This window comes from Anser cygnoides, chromosome 1, assembly GCF_040182565.1.
Source record: "Anser cygnoides isolate HZ-2024a breed goose chromosome 1, Taihu_goose_T2T_genome, whole genome shotgun sequence".
In the NCBI taxonomy this organism is placed as follows: Eukaryota; Metazoa; Chordata; class Aves; order Anseriformes; family Anatidae; genus Anser; species Anser cygnoides.
In genome coordinates, this window is record NC_089873.1 from 8,200,598 (window position 1) to 8,217,183 (window position 16,586).

At 41.8% G+C, this 16,586-nt stretch overlaps 1 protein-coding gene across 6 annotated transcripts in view; it reads right to left on the reverse strand.

Annotated features, from left to right (window-relative positions):
* Positions 1 to 16,586, reverse strand: part of GRM3 (glutamate metabotropic receptor 3) — a 105,869-nt gene that overhangs the window by 42,853 nt on the left and 46,430 nt on the right. For all 6 annotated transcript variants that reach the window (XM_013180450.3, XM_048062602.2, XM_013180448.3 and 3 more), the window contains one exon: positions 1,923 to 2,526. In XM_013180450.3, coding sequence (XP_013035904.2) covers positions 1,923 to 2,420 — 498 coding nt within the window. In that variant the 5' untranslated portion in view covers positions 2,421 to 2,526. The remainder of the gene's footprint in view (positions 1 to 1,922; positions 2,527 to 16,586) is intronic.

Sequence of the window (16,586 nt, forward strand, 5' to 3'; positions counted from 1 at the left end):
GAAACTATGTATAGAGTACTCTTAGATATTCCTATTGTTTCATCATTATTCATAATTTTTGAAAATTGGGTGCATATACAGATATGCATACAGTTTTATTGCCATTTTTCACACATACAAAATGAGAGAATCTCTTATCAGGACTTCAGATTTCCATCTGACAGCTGCTCCAACCCCAAGCTTTTGGAATTTGAGATATTGGTACGTATAATATATTCAATGTGTATTGCATCCAATCTGCCTCTTCACATATGGATTTAATCTTGCGTCAGTCAGAGACTGGCTTCAAAGGGGCAGACTGACAGATGTTGTAGAAGAAGCCCTAGGACATTTTAGGAGCATGGTGTGACTGCCTCAGGGTGTCTGGGAGGGAAGGAAATGCTTGTACTGTTCCCTCCATGGTAAATACTTCTATGGATATGTCTTTTAGGCTACTTTATGTCCTTTGGACATGCTTGAATTTAGAGAGGACTGAAAAACAGGCTGACTGCAAACAGCCAGACCAAAGGTACAGTGAAGTCACTACTGCCTCTCCGCCAGTGGGATCAGGCAAATATATAATATTTCTTCCTCAAAATAGTTTACCAGCATTGAGATACTTGCATTTCTGGGAACTGATGAGCCAAGGGTGGTATCTACACAGAATGTCCTGTTTTTTCCTTGTCGCTTCTTAAACTAGGTTAATTTTTAGCATTCACAATAGCCTACCATTTAGCATTCACAATAGCCTACCATTTGCTGCTTTCACTTGATGTACCCTTTGTCTGACTGGAAGACACAATGAATAATGATTTCCTTAACACTCTTTGTTACTCAAGATTTTGTAGCTATCATTTCTCTGCTTCAGATGTCTTTTCCAGACCTGGAACTTGTTCACTTAAAGTGATCATACCCACATAACTTCTGATGGATACTTCCCTGCCGCCCCAGCTGGTCCATGGTAGGACAAAACCACCTCTCTGAGAGATGGCTGAGCTTTTTCTCTGCCAAAGCTATTCTCCTGTGGTATGGGTAACCATTTGCCCACTCGTTCCCTTATGTGGCTACATAGACAAGACATGCACTATATCAAAAAAGAGAAAAAAAAGTGATCTGTTGAAACAAATCCATGCTTATGCACAATGTGCCAGAAGAAGGAAGCAAGAAATACTGAGGGCATCTGCCTTCTGTTCTGGACTTCTGACAGTGCTTGCACTGGACTCTGACAGGCAACATTTCCTGGCAAAATCTTTCTTCATATGAACAGTATATGAAAACTAAATGAAAGAGAGCAAATTTAGAATCCATTCAGAAACTGTATTTTCTGCATGCGATATTTGAGACCTCGCTTGTTGAAGTCAGCAGAATAATTTTCACTGGCTTCAGTGTGCTTAATTAGATGGTAAATGCTTGTAATCCCTTGGGTCAGGTGTAATTCTAGTTTCTGGCTAGTGTGCCTTTTTTGCTTTATTACACCCTGGAAGTAAGACAAAGATTTCTTCTTTCATTTTAAATCTCTACTGTTTACATGACAAATAGCATGTAAACATAGCATGACAGGCATACATATACCCAGAAATATAGATGTTATTATTTATTATTGATATGAAAGCAGAGATCTAAGCATAGGTTTGTAGAAGTCTCATGAAATCCAAAGTTCAAAATAAATACTAAGACTTGTGGAAACTTCAAATGCTCTCAGGATTCATCATGACTAGAGGAAGTGAGCAGCTGGCAGAGATGTTCTGCAGCTGAACTACAGCAAGTGTTTTAAAGAATAAATCAAACTAAAACAAATTCAGTAAAGGATTATACGCTATATTGAACCCTAGGGTAAACTGATTGATCTAAGACTTGATTTTTGTCCATCCTATATAAGCAGAAATTCTCTCACAGTAATGGCAGATAAAAGATTCTCACCTGATAGGGCTACTGGGTCTTACCTGTATGGAGACGCTGCTGTAGGAACCACCTATGACTCCTGCAATGAGTAAAGGTAAATTCTCTTGAATGGCGTACGAGCCATCTGGGCACATATACTCTGTTTCGTCCACTTTAGTCAAAGATGCCCTGACAAACTCCAAAGACTGTTCTAAGGCATATGTATCCCTGGAACACGTGTCCAAGATGTGGACTCCAAGCTTAATTCCTGGCAGTAAGTAGTTGTCTCTGTTGATTTCATCAATGGCAAACAGCATGGCCTCCAAGCGCTGTATGCCTCGGTCTTCATTGATTCTCCCACATTCTTCTATCCCGGTGCCTTTTTCGTTGATTGGGAATAAGCCACCTAAGACCAGGTCTCCTTCTATCTTGATTTCCTTCCTTACAAAGCTGTGGTCACTTAGGGAAAGGAAAACTCCTTTGGAAAACAAAGCTAGCGCAAGGACTTGGAGTCTGGTGAACATCTTCGCTGGTCTTGTTTTAGCAACTCTGAGAAACATGGGTGGGAGCAAAAGTGCTCTTCAGTCCTTCTGGTCCATTGCCAAAGTTGAAGCACTGTCCCACAAGCCAGTGAAGAACAAGCCAGCAAGACTTTTCAGTGCACCTCTAAAGAAGAGACGAAAGTAATTAGAAAAGGCGAAAGGAGAAGTGAGCTGTTACAAAACCTTTATTAATAAACCATTCAAGAGCAATGTTAAGGGAATGCTGGACAGCACAGGTGATAAGAAATATATTTGTCTTGTGCTCTCATACAGCACCTTATTCCACACTCCATAAATGATTGCAGACTAAGCATCTACTATGACAGCCATGCACAAAGACCACAGGCACATGGGGTGATATATCTGATGTTGACCACCGCTCAACAATGTTTTATATTTTAGAAAGACAGAGACCACACTTGGTATTTTTCTCATGCCCTCTTATTTCATCCTCTCTCTCTTCTGGACTCAGAGTCTTATGCATTATTATTCACTGTATCTTCAGTTGCTCAGCTGCTCCTAGATTTCCCTTAGTTTTTTTTTTTCTTTTTTCTCTCTCTCTCCGTTGTTTATTTATTTATTTATTTATTTATTGTTGATTGTACTCTACTTACAATTCCTTCAGCTATAGCACTGCCACAGTGCTATCTCCTATCTCCTTGCTGGTAGCTTTTGCTGTGCTCAGCACTTGGCCTTCAGATCAAAAGTCTCTGGCTGAAGTCCACCTGCCCTGCCCTCCTTTACCAGCCTGCTTGAGCAATGAGAGGGTGGAAGAAATCCTCCTCTTGTGGTTTCACCTCTATTTTTGGGCTGCACGAGTTGTCTGAAACACAGGAGAAGCCCTGTTTTACCAGGTGGGAAATGAGGGCTGTATATTAGACAGACAAACAAAGCCATGTTGTGCCATTATACCGTCAGCATGCTCCCTGGCAGGGGTTTGACTCAGGTCAACCAGCACTTTTCTAAATGCTGCCTGGATATGCTACATGGGCAAGCAGAGACCAGACACCATTCCCAATGAACAGTTTGGATGTGGCCACAGACTTTTGTCCCTTTAATGCTGGTTTGTCTCAGCAACAGAGAATGGTTTGTGGTCCGTTTTTGTTACTAGCATTGTAGTTCTGCAAGGCACTGTACTAAGTGACCTACCAAGGCTAATTATTATGTGGAAGGCCTGGAAATTGAACCTGAATCTTCATCAAATGCCTTAATCACAAAATCATCCCTCCTTAAGGCACAAAAGAATTTCTTGCAAGCAAATTAAGTCAAAAAAGAAAAAAAAAAAAAGAGATGAAAGAGAAAAAGAGGAGACATGACAAGGAGGAATCTTGTACTTGATGCTTGCTTAGGGCATGAAAATGCCTACAGCTGGACTTGCTCTCTTTAATGTTAATCACAGATCAGTGCTTGGATCACAGGGAGAACAGAGCAGTGATGTATGTACTTAGGATATAATTTTACTCTCACTAAGGTCGAGATATTTTGCCAATGACCCTAAAAGGAGAAAAATCAAGCTTTAGAGTGAAGATAATTTTGCAACAATTCTGTAACTCATACAGAAATTCTATTTATGCAATATAGATGCATGATTTATCTCAGGACTCCTTGTCAATATCTCTTCAAATATGTCAATGTGGCTCCAACTCCTCAGATACATCAGGTATGGTAATATCTAAATAGATCACTTTAATAATTTATTTCTGTACTTACCTTTTTATTAGCAGAATATATATTACTATAACACTTGCATGGCTATTTATAATTTAGAAATGTTTAACACAAAAGAATTGAAATAAGCAACAATTAAGATTTAACAGTGAATGGTGGATGAGCAAGCTTATTCCAAGGCAATTGTTTATCCAGGTACAATTTCAATGTTGCTGTACCAAATTGTGTGAAAGATTGTGTTTTATTCATATTTACTCCAACAAAGTTCTCTCTTAAAGGTGTCATATGCACAATTAAAGGTCTTTCTCTCCAATCCTTGTAATATGTGTGTAGTCTGAGCTGCAGGTTGTCTCAGCAGCTTTTTCCGTTCAGAAATAAGTGATATATCAATAGAAAACAAGCTTCATCATCTCCCAGTGATCTATAAGCAAGCCAGATTGCTGATCACATGTGGTTTATTAACCAATTTAAGAAAATATCTTTTCTCTGTAATGTTAGGAGGAGTAATGAAGTAACTGTGTTCAGTAGTCATTTCTGTTTCAGACAGTACTATAATTTGTCAAATAATATTCAAGCGTATACAGGACATATAAACATGGTGACAATATCCAATTGCAAATAATTAACAGACAAAAGGGTAACATTTGTCATATACTTTTTTGTGTGCTTAATAATTCAGTTGGACCAACTTCCACTGTTCTCAGTCATTAATACACCATATGGATAAAAACAGACCTTTTTATTTTTTTTTTCCCTTGTAATATTCATCCTATTTACTTCTGTAGCTTCTATCATCACTGTATCTCAGCAAATATTCATATATTTATCCTTGCAACACTCATAAAATATTTTTCCCTGTTTAACACTTGGGGAAAAAGAGGCACAGAAAGATGAAATGAGATTCTCAGAAGAGTCTAAGTCCAGATTTTCATTTGATTGGCACTCACAATCACTATCAAACTTTGAAAAGGGCTCTGCTTCCCTTTAGGCATTGAAAAACATGATTTTGAGTGCCCTGCACCCCATGGTTCCTGGAAAACCTATAAGGTATTCTAAAACCTCTCAAAGACATGCCTAGAGCACGGATTTACCATGAATGACAACGAGGTTGTTTTCATCCCCCTGCTTCCTTCATAGGTGCTAGTTGATTCAAATGGTGTCACCATTCAGCTTGCATCATATTTGTGTCTGAGGGGTCTGTGTTTCAGGTAAGTCAGTGGTAAATATTAGAAAGGGATCTCAAAATGTTTGTACATTGCACATAAAGAGGGTGTATATGAAATGAATGCTGCTATGGTTTGGAGAAATGGTTTTCCCTACAGATAATGCAAAGGATTTCTATATTTTCTATATTTTACCAATGAAGCTTGCCCTGCTGAGGGAAATGCATAAATCATGGCAGAGCAGAGGATTATTCCCAGCAGAAGTCAAGGAGCAACTGGAGAAGCTGAGAGCTGGGAATAGGCATGACCATTTCTCTGTTTCCTTGACACTTTGTGTTGAGGAATGCTGAAGATGGCCAGGGATGGGAAGGGAGGAGGTAGTGGGAAGCCCACGGGGCCTGGAGAACAGGGATGGCTCAGCCCCAGGATCCTGCTCTAGCTGGGGACACGCCGCTTGGTGCCCATGGGTGGGGTCTGCCACCTTAGCCTTCTGCTTGGCAATGCCTGTGAAGATCTACACCAGACATACAAGCCAGGGACTTTCACCTTTTTTTCTTTAATCTGAAAGAATCTCTACAATCAAAACAAACTACTCTGTCTTGACACTGTAGGAAGACACCACACAGGCAGCATCCTGCTTTCCAGGAAAACATGATCATCCTGTCTTATGTGTTTAAATTCTTCATTTATAAACAGGAGGCAGTTACCAAGAACGCTGTGCTGAGCACCAGATATGTTTCTCTCTTTCTGCAGGCTTGGTAGCCTGCGTCCTGCTGCCTGTGTAGAGGCATTGCAGCATCCTGTAGAAGAGCAAAGCTGTTGTATGTGGGTCAGGGAGTGGAAGCGTTAGTGCAAAGGCTGCTTGGTTCAGGGGGCTTCCCCTCGGGGCTCTCAAGGAGTGGTGCTTCCAGGGGCAATGGTTTCTTGTTGGGGTGACACCTGAAGGAAGACGCGAGATTTGGGTGGCCGGTGAGTGGAGTCACTATGGTGACACCGAACAGACAGCTTGATGTGAAGAAGGGAGGTTATTTTAAAGCAGCTCGCAAAGATGGGCTAGCATCGCAGTTTCTCTCCTTTTCTCTCTGGCATGCACCTCCCACATGCCTTCTCTGCAGCTTGCATAATTCACAAATGTATATACAGACATTTTGTACCTATTCCAGGCTAATACAGGTCATATTCCTGCCCTGAACTATGCTACTCAGTTAGCACCCTGAGCTGACCCTTGCCATTTCACCACACTGACAATACCAGCTGGGCTTTGCAATAACAGCCCTCTAAAAGCATGCTTTGGGGATGGCAGGTTAACATTTCATAAAGGAGTGCCTGTTGATCATACTGCAATTCTCTCATTTATCATTTGTGTTTAATGTTTTAACTCCAGCTGTGGGCAGGGTTATGTTGTTCTAGGTGTTCCCTTAATATCAAAATTATTAAAAATACGTACAGCCCAATAGACTGTGGATCCCTGGTGGAAATAGATGTAAAGCCTAGGCGTAGAAGCAATCCAAATATCAAAATGAAAAATAAACAGAAACAGGCGGGAAGAGAAAGGTTTCTATGTCTGGATCAGCAAGCTTCTGCCAGCACTTCCCCACATGAATTTCAGCCAGCAGCACTCGGCTTGTGAGACACCTACCTTCACTGGGCACTCTGCCTTTGGAGCCCCTTCTCTTTCCACCACAAAGGTCCCCAGGGGAGAGTGACATCTGCTCTTGGGGGACTCTGTCAGCACTTCCCTCAGAAAAACTGACTCACTTGTGTTAAGAAAGCAGCTGTGTGGCTTTTGTTGAAAATAAGCTTGTCTCTTGGTCTGTAATATTCTCTCTCTCTCTCTCTCTCTCTTTTTTTTTTTTTTTTTTCTCATACTATTTCCGTGCTTGTAAAAAGCTGATTGCACAAATTCAGCACTGGGTGCCAGTTTGCTTATTTACTATAGATGTGCACATACTTCTTTCCATGAAAGCAACAAGAATGAGAAAAAGGATGTCTGGGTTTTCCACGTTCAGTATCCCAGCGATATCATCTACAAAACAAAATCTCTTTTGTGGCTTTCTTCCAGGGCTATATCCACACGACAGTTCTGGTCTTCTGCAGGCTTTTTGCTTTGAGCTCAGAGAGCAGATCCACCTGTGCTATCAGTTCAGGAGTGAATCCTTGTTAGGCTTAGTGCCTTGGGCACTGCAGTCTATTTTTCTAAGTGTCAAACTCTGAAAAGAAATGCAATTCCATCTTTCGTTTAGCCTGATGACTTGTAAGTGGAGTATGATTGTTCATAGAGCGGTGACAAATTTTCTGACACCTTCCACCATATCAGTACCAATGCCTGGCATTGGCAGGCTATCCAACAGCTGTAGACTTTCCAGTTCTCCACTTATAAGGCTAAGGACAGGACAAGAAACTTTACTGATTGCACCTCAGATCTCCTACCTGCTTTTTATGCCATTAACTAACTAGCAAATGTGTCAGTCTCCATGAATGGGCTAAAATTCTGGATGTTTTTTTTTTCCTCATCCCTACCCTGTGCTATCTAAATTGTCCCACATTTTTTCCCCCTTGCAGTGTTTTGCAAGGCTTATCTGTTTACCCGTCTTCCTGAGAAAGGATGCAACAAGAGCTGAAGTGGGTGCTGGAGAAGATTATGTTTAGATTTATTGTGGGTGGCTCTCTCTTGGCAGTTGTGGATTTTTACTGCATTATTCAGGACTATAATGTGATATTGTGGTGCTGGAGCCATATGTCAACTTGGTATCACCTATCACCCTTAATAAACTTTCTTTAGAGGAGGGCTATGCCCGGTGGAAGGTCACAGGGGAGGCTCCCCATGCCTGTGCTCTTGTTGCACATTATAACACTGAAGCTAGTAGTTCCATCAATATATCTGTCTCCAAGGGCACCCCAAAGGACACATATCTTTCCCTCAGCCCTTGCTGTGCCCTACAAATCTCAGCCTAGGGAAGCACATTTCTAAAACTATTCCAATTCTGTCTCAAAATTCTGGTGTGTCTTTAAGGACTGACACAACAAGTTAAACGCCACGATGTCTTTCTCCCGGAGATCATGGATAACTTGCACAGCAGCATTGCTCATCCAACACATTTGGCACATTTATATGTGCTCTGCCAGAACTTGACCTTAACGCCTGATGAGAACTGCTCTGAAAGATAAGATGTCTCATTTCATCGGAAAAGAGTGATAGAAAAGATTGAGTCTCCTTACCAATTATAATTAGGGGTGTCATCACCTCTGGAAAAAAATAATATTTTTAAAGGAACCCAAGGCTTACAGTGGCAGATATGTGCCAGGTACACAAATTGCTCACATCCTGATTCTGGCTGGCTGAAATTTGATAGCTTGAATCAGGAAGCAAAAAGAAGAGGAAAAAAAGTTGCAGAAAGGATAGTGAGATAGAGAAAACAAGTAAATTTCTTCCATGAAAATGAAGATATTTCCTTCATGAAATGTTAATCAGGTGCTGACGCATAAATTTGCTGAAAATAAATCAAAGTGATTTCCACTTTCTGGCTGTTATATCTATATTTATTTATTTATTTTATTTTATTTCCTTGAGAAAAAAAAATGATAAAAATGGCTTTATAGCTAGGTGATTTTGTTCCTTGCATTTCAACTTGGAGATCCGTGCTTGAAAAACATTAATTAATACAATTACCACTGCCAGTACTGTAAATACACAAGCGATACTAGTTTATACCATGCATGGCATATTGTAGAATTGTTGCTGATCTATATGATAAACCTTAAAATTTTGGGGGGTGATTTCGATATAAAGAATGACATCCAAAGCAGGACTTAAAATGTCAGTGTAGAAGGAGATTATTCCTCTTAAAATACAAATTTATATTCTGTTATGTTAGAGAAAAAGTGAAAAAGAAATCAGAACACCGCATTACTGTTTGTGCTGTGTTAGCATCAACAAGAGATGCTTTATGGTTTCTACAATGTCAACATACAACAGATGCCCAGCCCTTGCCTCAGAAATCTATGGCATATTCATCCCGTTTCAAAAATAGAATTTAAAATATTCAGTTCACAGGAAAACAAATGTCTCTGATGTGATATTCTTGAAGTTTCTAGATATTAGAGGACTCTGTAGATTACAACAGGACCTATTAATTTAGCCTAGCGAGGAACAAGGAGCCAGTGGAGATTACAGGACATTAATGTGATGTGGAAATATGGGTCTTTGCTTCTTATTAAATCAAGTGAATGCATTTGGCACTGGCTGAGCCCTTCATAGTGAATTTGGTCTCAGAAGACAGAGCTGTAGTAAGCAGACCCCCACAGCTAGAGATCTGGGTCAGGCCATCCAGTCTCCTAACTCGTCTGAGTTTCTTCAGTACTTTGACAATAAGTATATTCAAGTGTATTGGGAAGCCCAGCCATGAGCCTGAGGCTTTGCACCATCTGGACAATTTGTGGTGTAATAATCTTGATGTAATGCAGGGTTAGACCTTTGCAAGTCCCACCATCTTCCCGTCTGTCTTTTTTGGATTGAGCTGAATCCTACTGCTTTTTATCCATCTGCTTATTTCTTCCAGGCATTGGCGACAGCTGAAAGCACATCAGCAGAGACAGCGATGAACAGACAAGTGCTGTCTGCTTATTGATTGTGTGTTATTCGACTTTAGACTCAGTCTTCCTGTGGGGTCCCAGAAACACATGGAATAGGAAAAGTGGGAATACAAAGACTTTGGGGACAAAGGAGCAGCTGACTTCAGTGACCTGTAGATGTCACGGCAATTATTCCTGCTGGGTGCTGCGGGGATGCCATCACCATGCTAAGGTCAGCAATGACAAAGGCTGGGTGAGAGAGTTAATAAATGTATGGCACAAATGTAGAGTTGTTGTGAACCATTCAGCATCATGTCTTTCGATGTAGCTTTTAGTAAGAGGAGCTTAAATACCTGTGCTTGATGAAAGCGAAGCTTAGCTGGTGAAGTTAATGTCTGCTTAAGGGGTACCTGTGCATTTAGTCTCTGGACAAGTGTGTAGCCTTTCTCTCTCACTTGATTCTTAACCATGACTTTTTTTTTTCCTTCCTTTTTTTTTTTTTACCCTGCCCTCACAGAGCTCATTTCTGTCCTGTGCTCCTAACCGCCTGTCATCACTCCGGAACATCTGCAGAGTTTTTCCAGGGCCCATATCTCTCAGCGAGCATCTCCAGCTGATGTGCTCTGCCTGCGCGTTCTTGGCTCCCTCCGAATGGCATCGGTACGAGCTGCCAGATTTCACTCTCATCGCTCCTCTGCCAAGACATTTCCATCACATTGTGGCAGCGGGGCCAAAATACAGCTGAACCTCTGCATATGTGGAGGGCAGAGTCCTTTCTCACTAGTGCTTCTGTTGAGATTCAGTTTGGCTGCTAGCACTGCCAGGGTTAGTCATGCAGGCCTGGTAAAGTTGTCTGTACTCTTTCTCTTTACCTGCATGAGGGATGATTTTTGCTGTCACCTAAGGTGACAGTGGGACCTAATCCTGGCCTGGAGCCCCAGGTAGCTGCATTCAGATATGGTCCAGTACACTCCACCTCACCATCAGGTCAGGAGAAACTTTCCTGGTACAGCGAAGGCGAAGGCCGCAAGTAGGCCAAGCCGCCTCCATGGCTCATCCTCACCCACCCGTGACTTGGTCCCAAGTCAAAGAAAAGCCTTCCGAGGTTGGTGATCCCAACGCTGTCTGACCTGAGCTATGTGTCCGTGATTGCCACAGCAGTACAAAACACTCAGCTGTGAATTTTCCAAGACGGTTTCTCCCCTTTGTCAGATCAGGCAATATTTCTCCCTCTGACACACGCACTGGGAGCTCTTCAGAGCAGGAGCTGTTGCCTTGCCCGTGGCTGTTCAGTGCTGCGCTCTGTCTCACCACCACCAACCATTTACTGATGAGAATCAATCTGCCTAACTTGCACACTTAGCATATGGCAACATTTTAGGCACCTTTGACCTCCCTCAGGAGAATCTCCTGATTATTCTGACTTCGGGACCCTGTTAAGAAACACATGTCTCTGGATGTCTCCGGAGACTTTCAAAGGCCACAGAAATATTTTTAATGAAAACTCAGATACTTGCTTTGGGAGGATTACATGAATAGGGTCTCACCTGCTGGTCGTATGTTTTGTTATGCTCTTGATAAAATCAAAGAACAGTAGAAAAGGATCAAAATGGTGAAAGACTCTGTTCAGGTTTATGAGGAAAGGAAAGAATTGAAGAGTTTAGCAGCGGATTGTAGCTTTTTTTGCTGCTGATGTGTGTGTTGTGTGTGGGGTGTGTTATGTTAGTTTTTTTTTTTTTTTTTTCAGAATGAAAGGATTAAAAATTTAACAACAGTAGCCTCTCTCTAAATGATCCCTTCCCCCTCATCCCTTCCCCCTCATATGAAGGCACCAGAGCCCAGACTGGTAACTCGTCCATCGCATAAATGTTACCTCCAGGCTACAGCATTCAGTGGAGTGTGAAATCACAATTAACGGAGCAAGTGTTTTGTAAGTGAACAGAGACTGCTGCAAATTACATCCTGCTATTAGCTGATTTCAGAACAACACTGTTGAGCAGCTTCATGATTACTGGGCTGTGGCGTGTATTAAAAAAACATTAATAAAACATAATTGATTGTGAATTGTGCTTACTTGCTTTATAATTTTAATCACAAATGTCACAGAAGTTTACTGGAAACAAAAGCTTCATTCAGCTATTGTGAGGAACTGGATTGTTCTAAAAATTTTAGTGAACTTGATTCACAGCTGTTGTAGATCAGTAAACTACAGAAACCTATGGGTTCTGAAGACTTAAGAGTTCTGCTTTGTGTTTTTATTCCCCAGTCAACAAAGAAAGGTGTGAGATTGCCTTGTCTCTGCCAGAAAGTACCACTGGGAGCTTGATGGAAAAAATATCCTCAGTCTCTCAGAGCTGCCATTCACTTGACTTGCCCTTAGAAGCAGGTAATGTCACCGAGAGGGAACAGGGTCTGGTGGTTTCTTTTTTACTGAGAAACAAGCAACAACACAGAACTGTGCTTAGACATTCACTTTTATTTCTCTCTTTTGAGCTCAAATTATTTTCAAATCCTAAATCGTGTACACTTACGGGAACCCAATAGCATTTAATTCTGATCCATGACCCTGTCTCGTCTCATGGGCAGAGAAGTTATGCCACAGTAGGTTTATGGCTATATTTTTCAAACTTGGATGCTCTGGTATGAATATATGGATTTTAAAAAGACCATCCACAAGCAGATTAATCTGAGACTTTGACAGAATTTGGTTCCCAGCCAGTGATGCAAACTGCCTGCTCTTCTGCACCACTTAATGCTGCTCATGCTTAGGCTGAGAATCCCCAAAACATTTAACTTCAGGCACTGCCTGCACTTGCTGGTCAAGGGAGAATGACACTTATCTCCACTTATTAGCCAGATTTAGTCAGAGGGAGACTAAACTGTGCCAAAGTCCCCAGTGAAACATGCTCAGGTACGCGGGCTGCACTTTGTCCTAACTGTTTTTTTATGGGTATATAAGCTCTATGAATTTTCATAAAGTTTTCTCACTTTACAAAGAGGTGTCTTAAAGCAAAAATAAAAAGATAGGAGTTCTAATCAGAGCCATCAGAAATGCTAGTGCTAGCAGCAAAGAAAAATCTTAGAAGATGACCTGAAATGCAGTAATACAATACCTGCATTATTGATTGACTTTTTGGCAGCCTGTGCCTTGGCAAATAATCTAATATAAACAAGGAGTAGATTGCTGAAAAGCATTTCCTACTAAAGAGCTAGCAGTATATTTTTTAATTCTTATTTTTATAAAAATGAAAATAAACCCACGAAAGCCAATTTTTCCTGTTTCTGGAAAGTTATATCCCACAAAAGCGGTAACAAACATGCCTCATGCTGACTAAGGGAGTGACTTCTGCTGGCACGAGACCAAATATAATGTCAATATTATGCAGGCTTTTTTCCTTTTCTGACCCAGCTCATAGGTAAAAGTGCACCCTGGACAAAACACCTCCAGACTGCATTGAGCTGCTCCTCTTTCCCTCTCCTCTGTCCATCCCTCAGACCTCACATAAGCCATTTGCTTGGTCCTTTCATGTGGCTTCACAACAAAAGATATACATACATATATATTTTTATGTGAAGAGCCAGATCAGATCCTCACGTCCCCAACACGCTTGCTGCCTTCTCTCACTGTAAATGGCTATTGCTATGGCAACAACTGTTTAATTCAAAATGTATAGGGGCACTTAGCACAAATTATAAATGGTGAGATACAGCAGTGTGCTATGTGCAACCACAGATTTATGGCCCACCATGGATCTAACCACCATTTGTTCCAGGACACCCTGAGGACCTTGCCACCTGTGGTCTGGCACCCTCAGTTCAGTGCAGCACAAGAACAGCTTTCTCTAGCCCTGGCTTTGTCTTTATTCTTCTGTGCACAGGCAGTAAATGGCATTTCAGCCATCCGATCAGCAACAGAACTGAGTTTGTTGGCATATCAGGCAGGTCCTCAATACCTTTGCCAAAATACTTAATGGTAGGAAAGTGTGAGGGGGGAACTCCTTGGTAATGAAGGCAGGGAAAGACACAGACCCTACGTAGTGTTTCTCAAATTTTATTAGTGTTCTCCACCAGCATGCCTGGTAGCTGGTGAAGGGACCAGCTGTGCTGCAGGACAAAGCACACCTTGTGTCTGTGACACTTCTTGTGAGGATCTTCTCTGTGGTGCCAAATCTCAGACATGAGAATTGTACGGTTGATAGAGCAGAGGAGGAGCCAACATGAATAATTTTAAGAATTTCTGGTGAATTTAGGAGATAGCTGGTAATTCAATCCTTTATTTGCTTCTTCCTAAACCTGACTAAAATTGACCTCTGTTCTCATGTATGGCAACATCTTACAAAAGGCCAGATGAAAATATCCCTACTCATCCTTTACTCTTTCAAAGAATCATGTTAATTGTTTAAAACCATTCAGGAGGAGACATTTTGGCTAATGAGATCCTTCTACATAAAAAGTCCTTGGGAAATCCTAGTCAGAGTCAAAACTCTATCATCCTGACTCATCCAAGTCAAAACTCTAGTCAGAGAACTAGTGTACAAGAATGCCAAACTGACTAGGACCCGAAAAAGGTTTTCGGGCACCATACGGACTGCTGCATGATGTGGGACAGCCACTGAAGCCCTCTGTACCTTGTAGTGGCTGTTTACAGGACAACGAGCTTTTACTGCATTGACACTACTTCTGTGGTTTGCACAAATCAGTGTCTCCTGCTTGGTTTCTGTAGGAAGACATGAGTGCACCAGCAGAGAGAATCTAGATCTTAATTTGTAGGTGGACTGTGAACAGTGAACCTTCCCTGTAGGCTTCTCTGGCAGTGGTTAAAGCTGGTGCCTAGGAAAGACAGCAAAAATCGAACAAGTGCATATTGCTGCCTCCCAGGAACATGCTCGCAACCTCCAACAATTTACAGCTCAGAGGGTTTCTGTGCTGGGGGTAATTTCTTTGGATTTATTAGCTGTCAGTAGATTTGCCTTCTGCGAAAAAGTGCATCTGCCCTTTGAACCCATAAAACTGTTCGCATCCACCAAACTACCTTCAGAATTTTGAAATGAGGTTCTGGAGGTCACCAAGGAAAAACACCTCTAATTTTTTCATGGGGAGAACCGCCTCCTTGCTTGATCCACTCACCTTCCAGATGTTGTGCCTCTCATTTTTATACTGGAAAGGTGATGTGTCTGGATCAACACCAGAAGATATAAGACAATTTCCAATTTTTTCCACTGAAGAAAAATTTTCATATCTAATTTTAGGCAGACAAAGTGAGATTCCTGTTTGGTTTCCTTTACAGTCAGTGGAGGAAGACAGGAACTTCCAAATGGCAGTTCATGTCCTGGGTGGGTTGAAATACACTCTGAAGGTGCTGCCACCACTACAGAAAACCCCATGGTGGGTTTTGGTCAAGGAAGAGTTAAAACTCTTTTGCATTTCTTTTTGGATAGAGGTTTATTATTTCTTGAAAGATACAGTCCACATTAGGGATGTACTCCTCTCTCACTCCAGGAGGAGTTAGATCTGATTTATTTTGGGAGGGTCAGTGCTGAATATTCTGCTTTCTGTGTGGCCTGGGTGCCTTGTAATAACAAGCTCTTTTGTTATTACAGTTCTTATTGCAATTTAAGATTAATACTTTTATCCTAAATTTCACTGAAGCCAGCATGAATGAATAATAATCTCATTAAAGAATTCAGGAACCGGCCAAGAGTCACTCCATGTATTTGTTAACAAAACTGAACCAGACATGAGGATTTCTTTTCTTTCCTTGCACTTCCTTGCTTTGATCAGGGAGAAGCTCCACATCTGCCAAAATTTCTCCTGACCGCAGGAACATCAGCAGCACTGTCCATGCTGCAGCAGGAGCGCAAAGAATGCTGTTCTCTGATAGTTGCCCCAGATTCTTCTGTCGAACACTGATTGAAAAATGTGAGCTGGAAAACCACAAGGCCAGGTGCACACAACAACAACAACAAAAAAAAAAAAAGTAGGTTAGGAATCGTACATGCCAGATTGTGATGCAGACTGCATTCCCCTCAAGGGCATATCCTTCTAAATCCACAGCTTGCTTCATGGGGCACGAACATGGCAGAGGAGAGCAGGCGACCTTCTTCTGCCCCTTGTACAGATGTGTGGGGAGCAAATGGAGGGAGGGAGGCTTGGGCTGTGGCACTCCACCCTACACCAGCCCCACAGCTGTAAGAGGAGAAGAATCCTACATTGCAGGTGATGAGCTGCAGAGATCTCTTTGGTGGAGCAAGGAGAGAAATCAGGAAGCAAACGGGAGCCCTGGGAGTTTCTCTGCTCCAGCACTAGTGCAGCAACAGGTTTGTAGTCAAGCCATTGCTGAACCTCAGGACAAATTTTGGGAGTCTCATTAATGGTGCCTGGGCAGAGGCGCATTGTGGGAGGAGAGCAAGCATGGAAAAATGAAGCAATTTTAAGGGGAAACTGAAATTTGTTTGCTTTCTAGGGCTTTGGCAAAATCCTATACCTTTAAGCTACACGGTGGTTTGCAGGTGAGAACTGTAGGTTACAGAGTTTTAAATCAGACAATGCTGTGTGCTTCTAAGACCACCAGGCTCAGTTTGGCAACCCTTCAGGTCTCCGACCCAGCTGCCATGAAGGGTGCTGGCGTAGTTTTTCTTACGAAATCAGAATCAGTGTGGCCAAAATCCTCAGCCTTTTCCTGCTACACACAGGAATGAAAAACCTACATTCAAGGTGAATGAACGCTGTGAAAGCAGGTGACAGTACTGAAATGGTTAATCCTATGACCTCTCTCCAATAC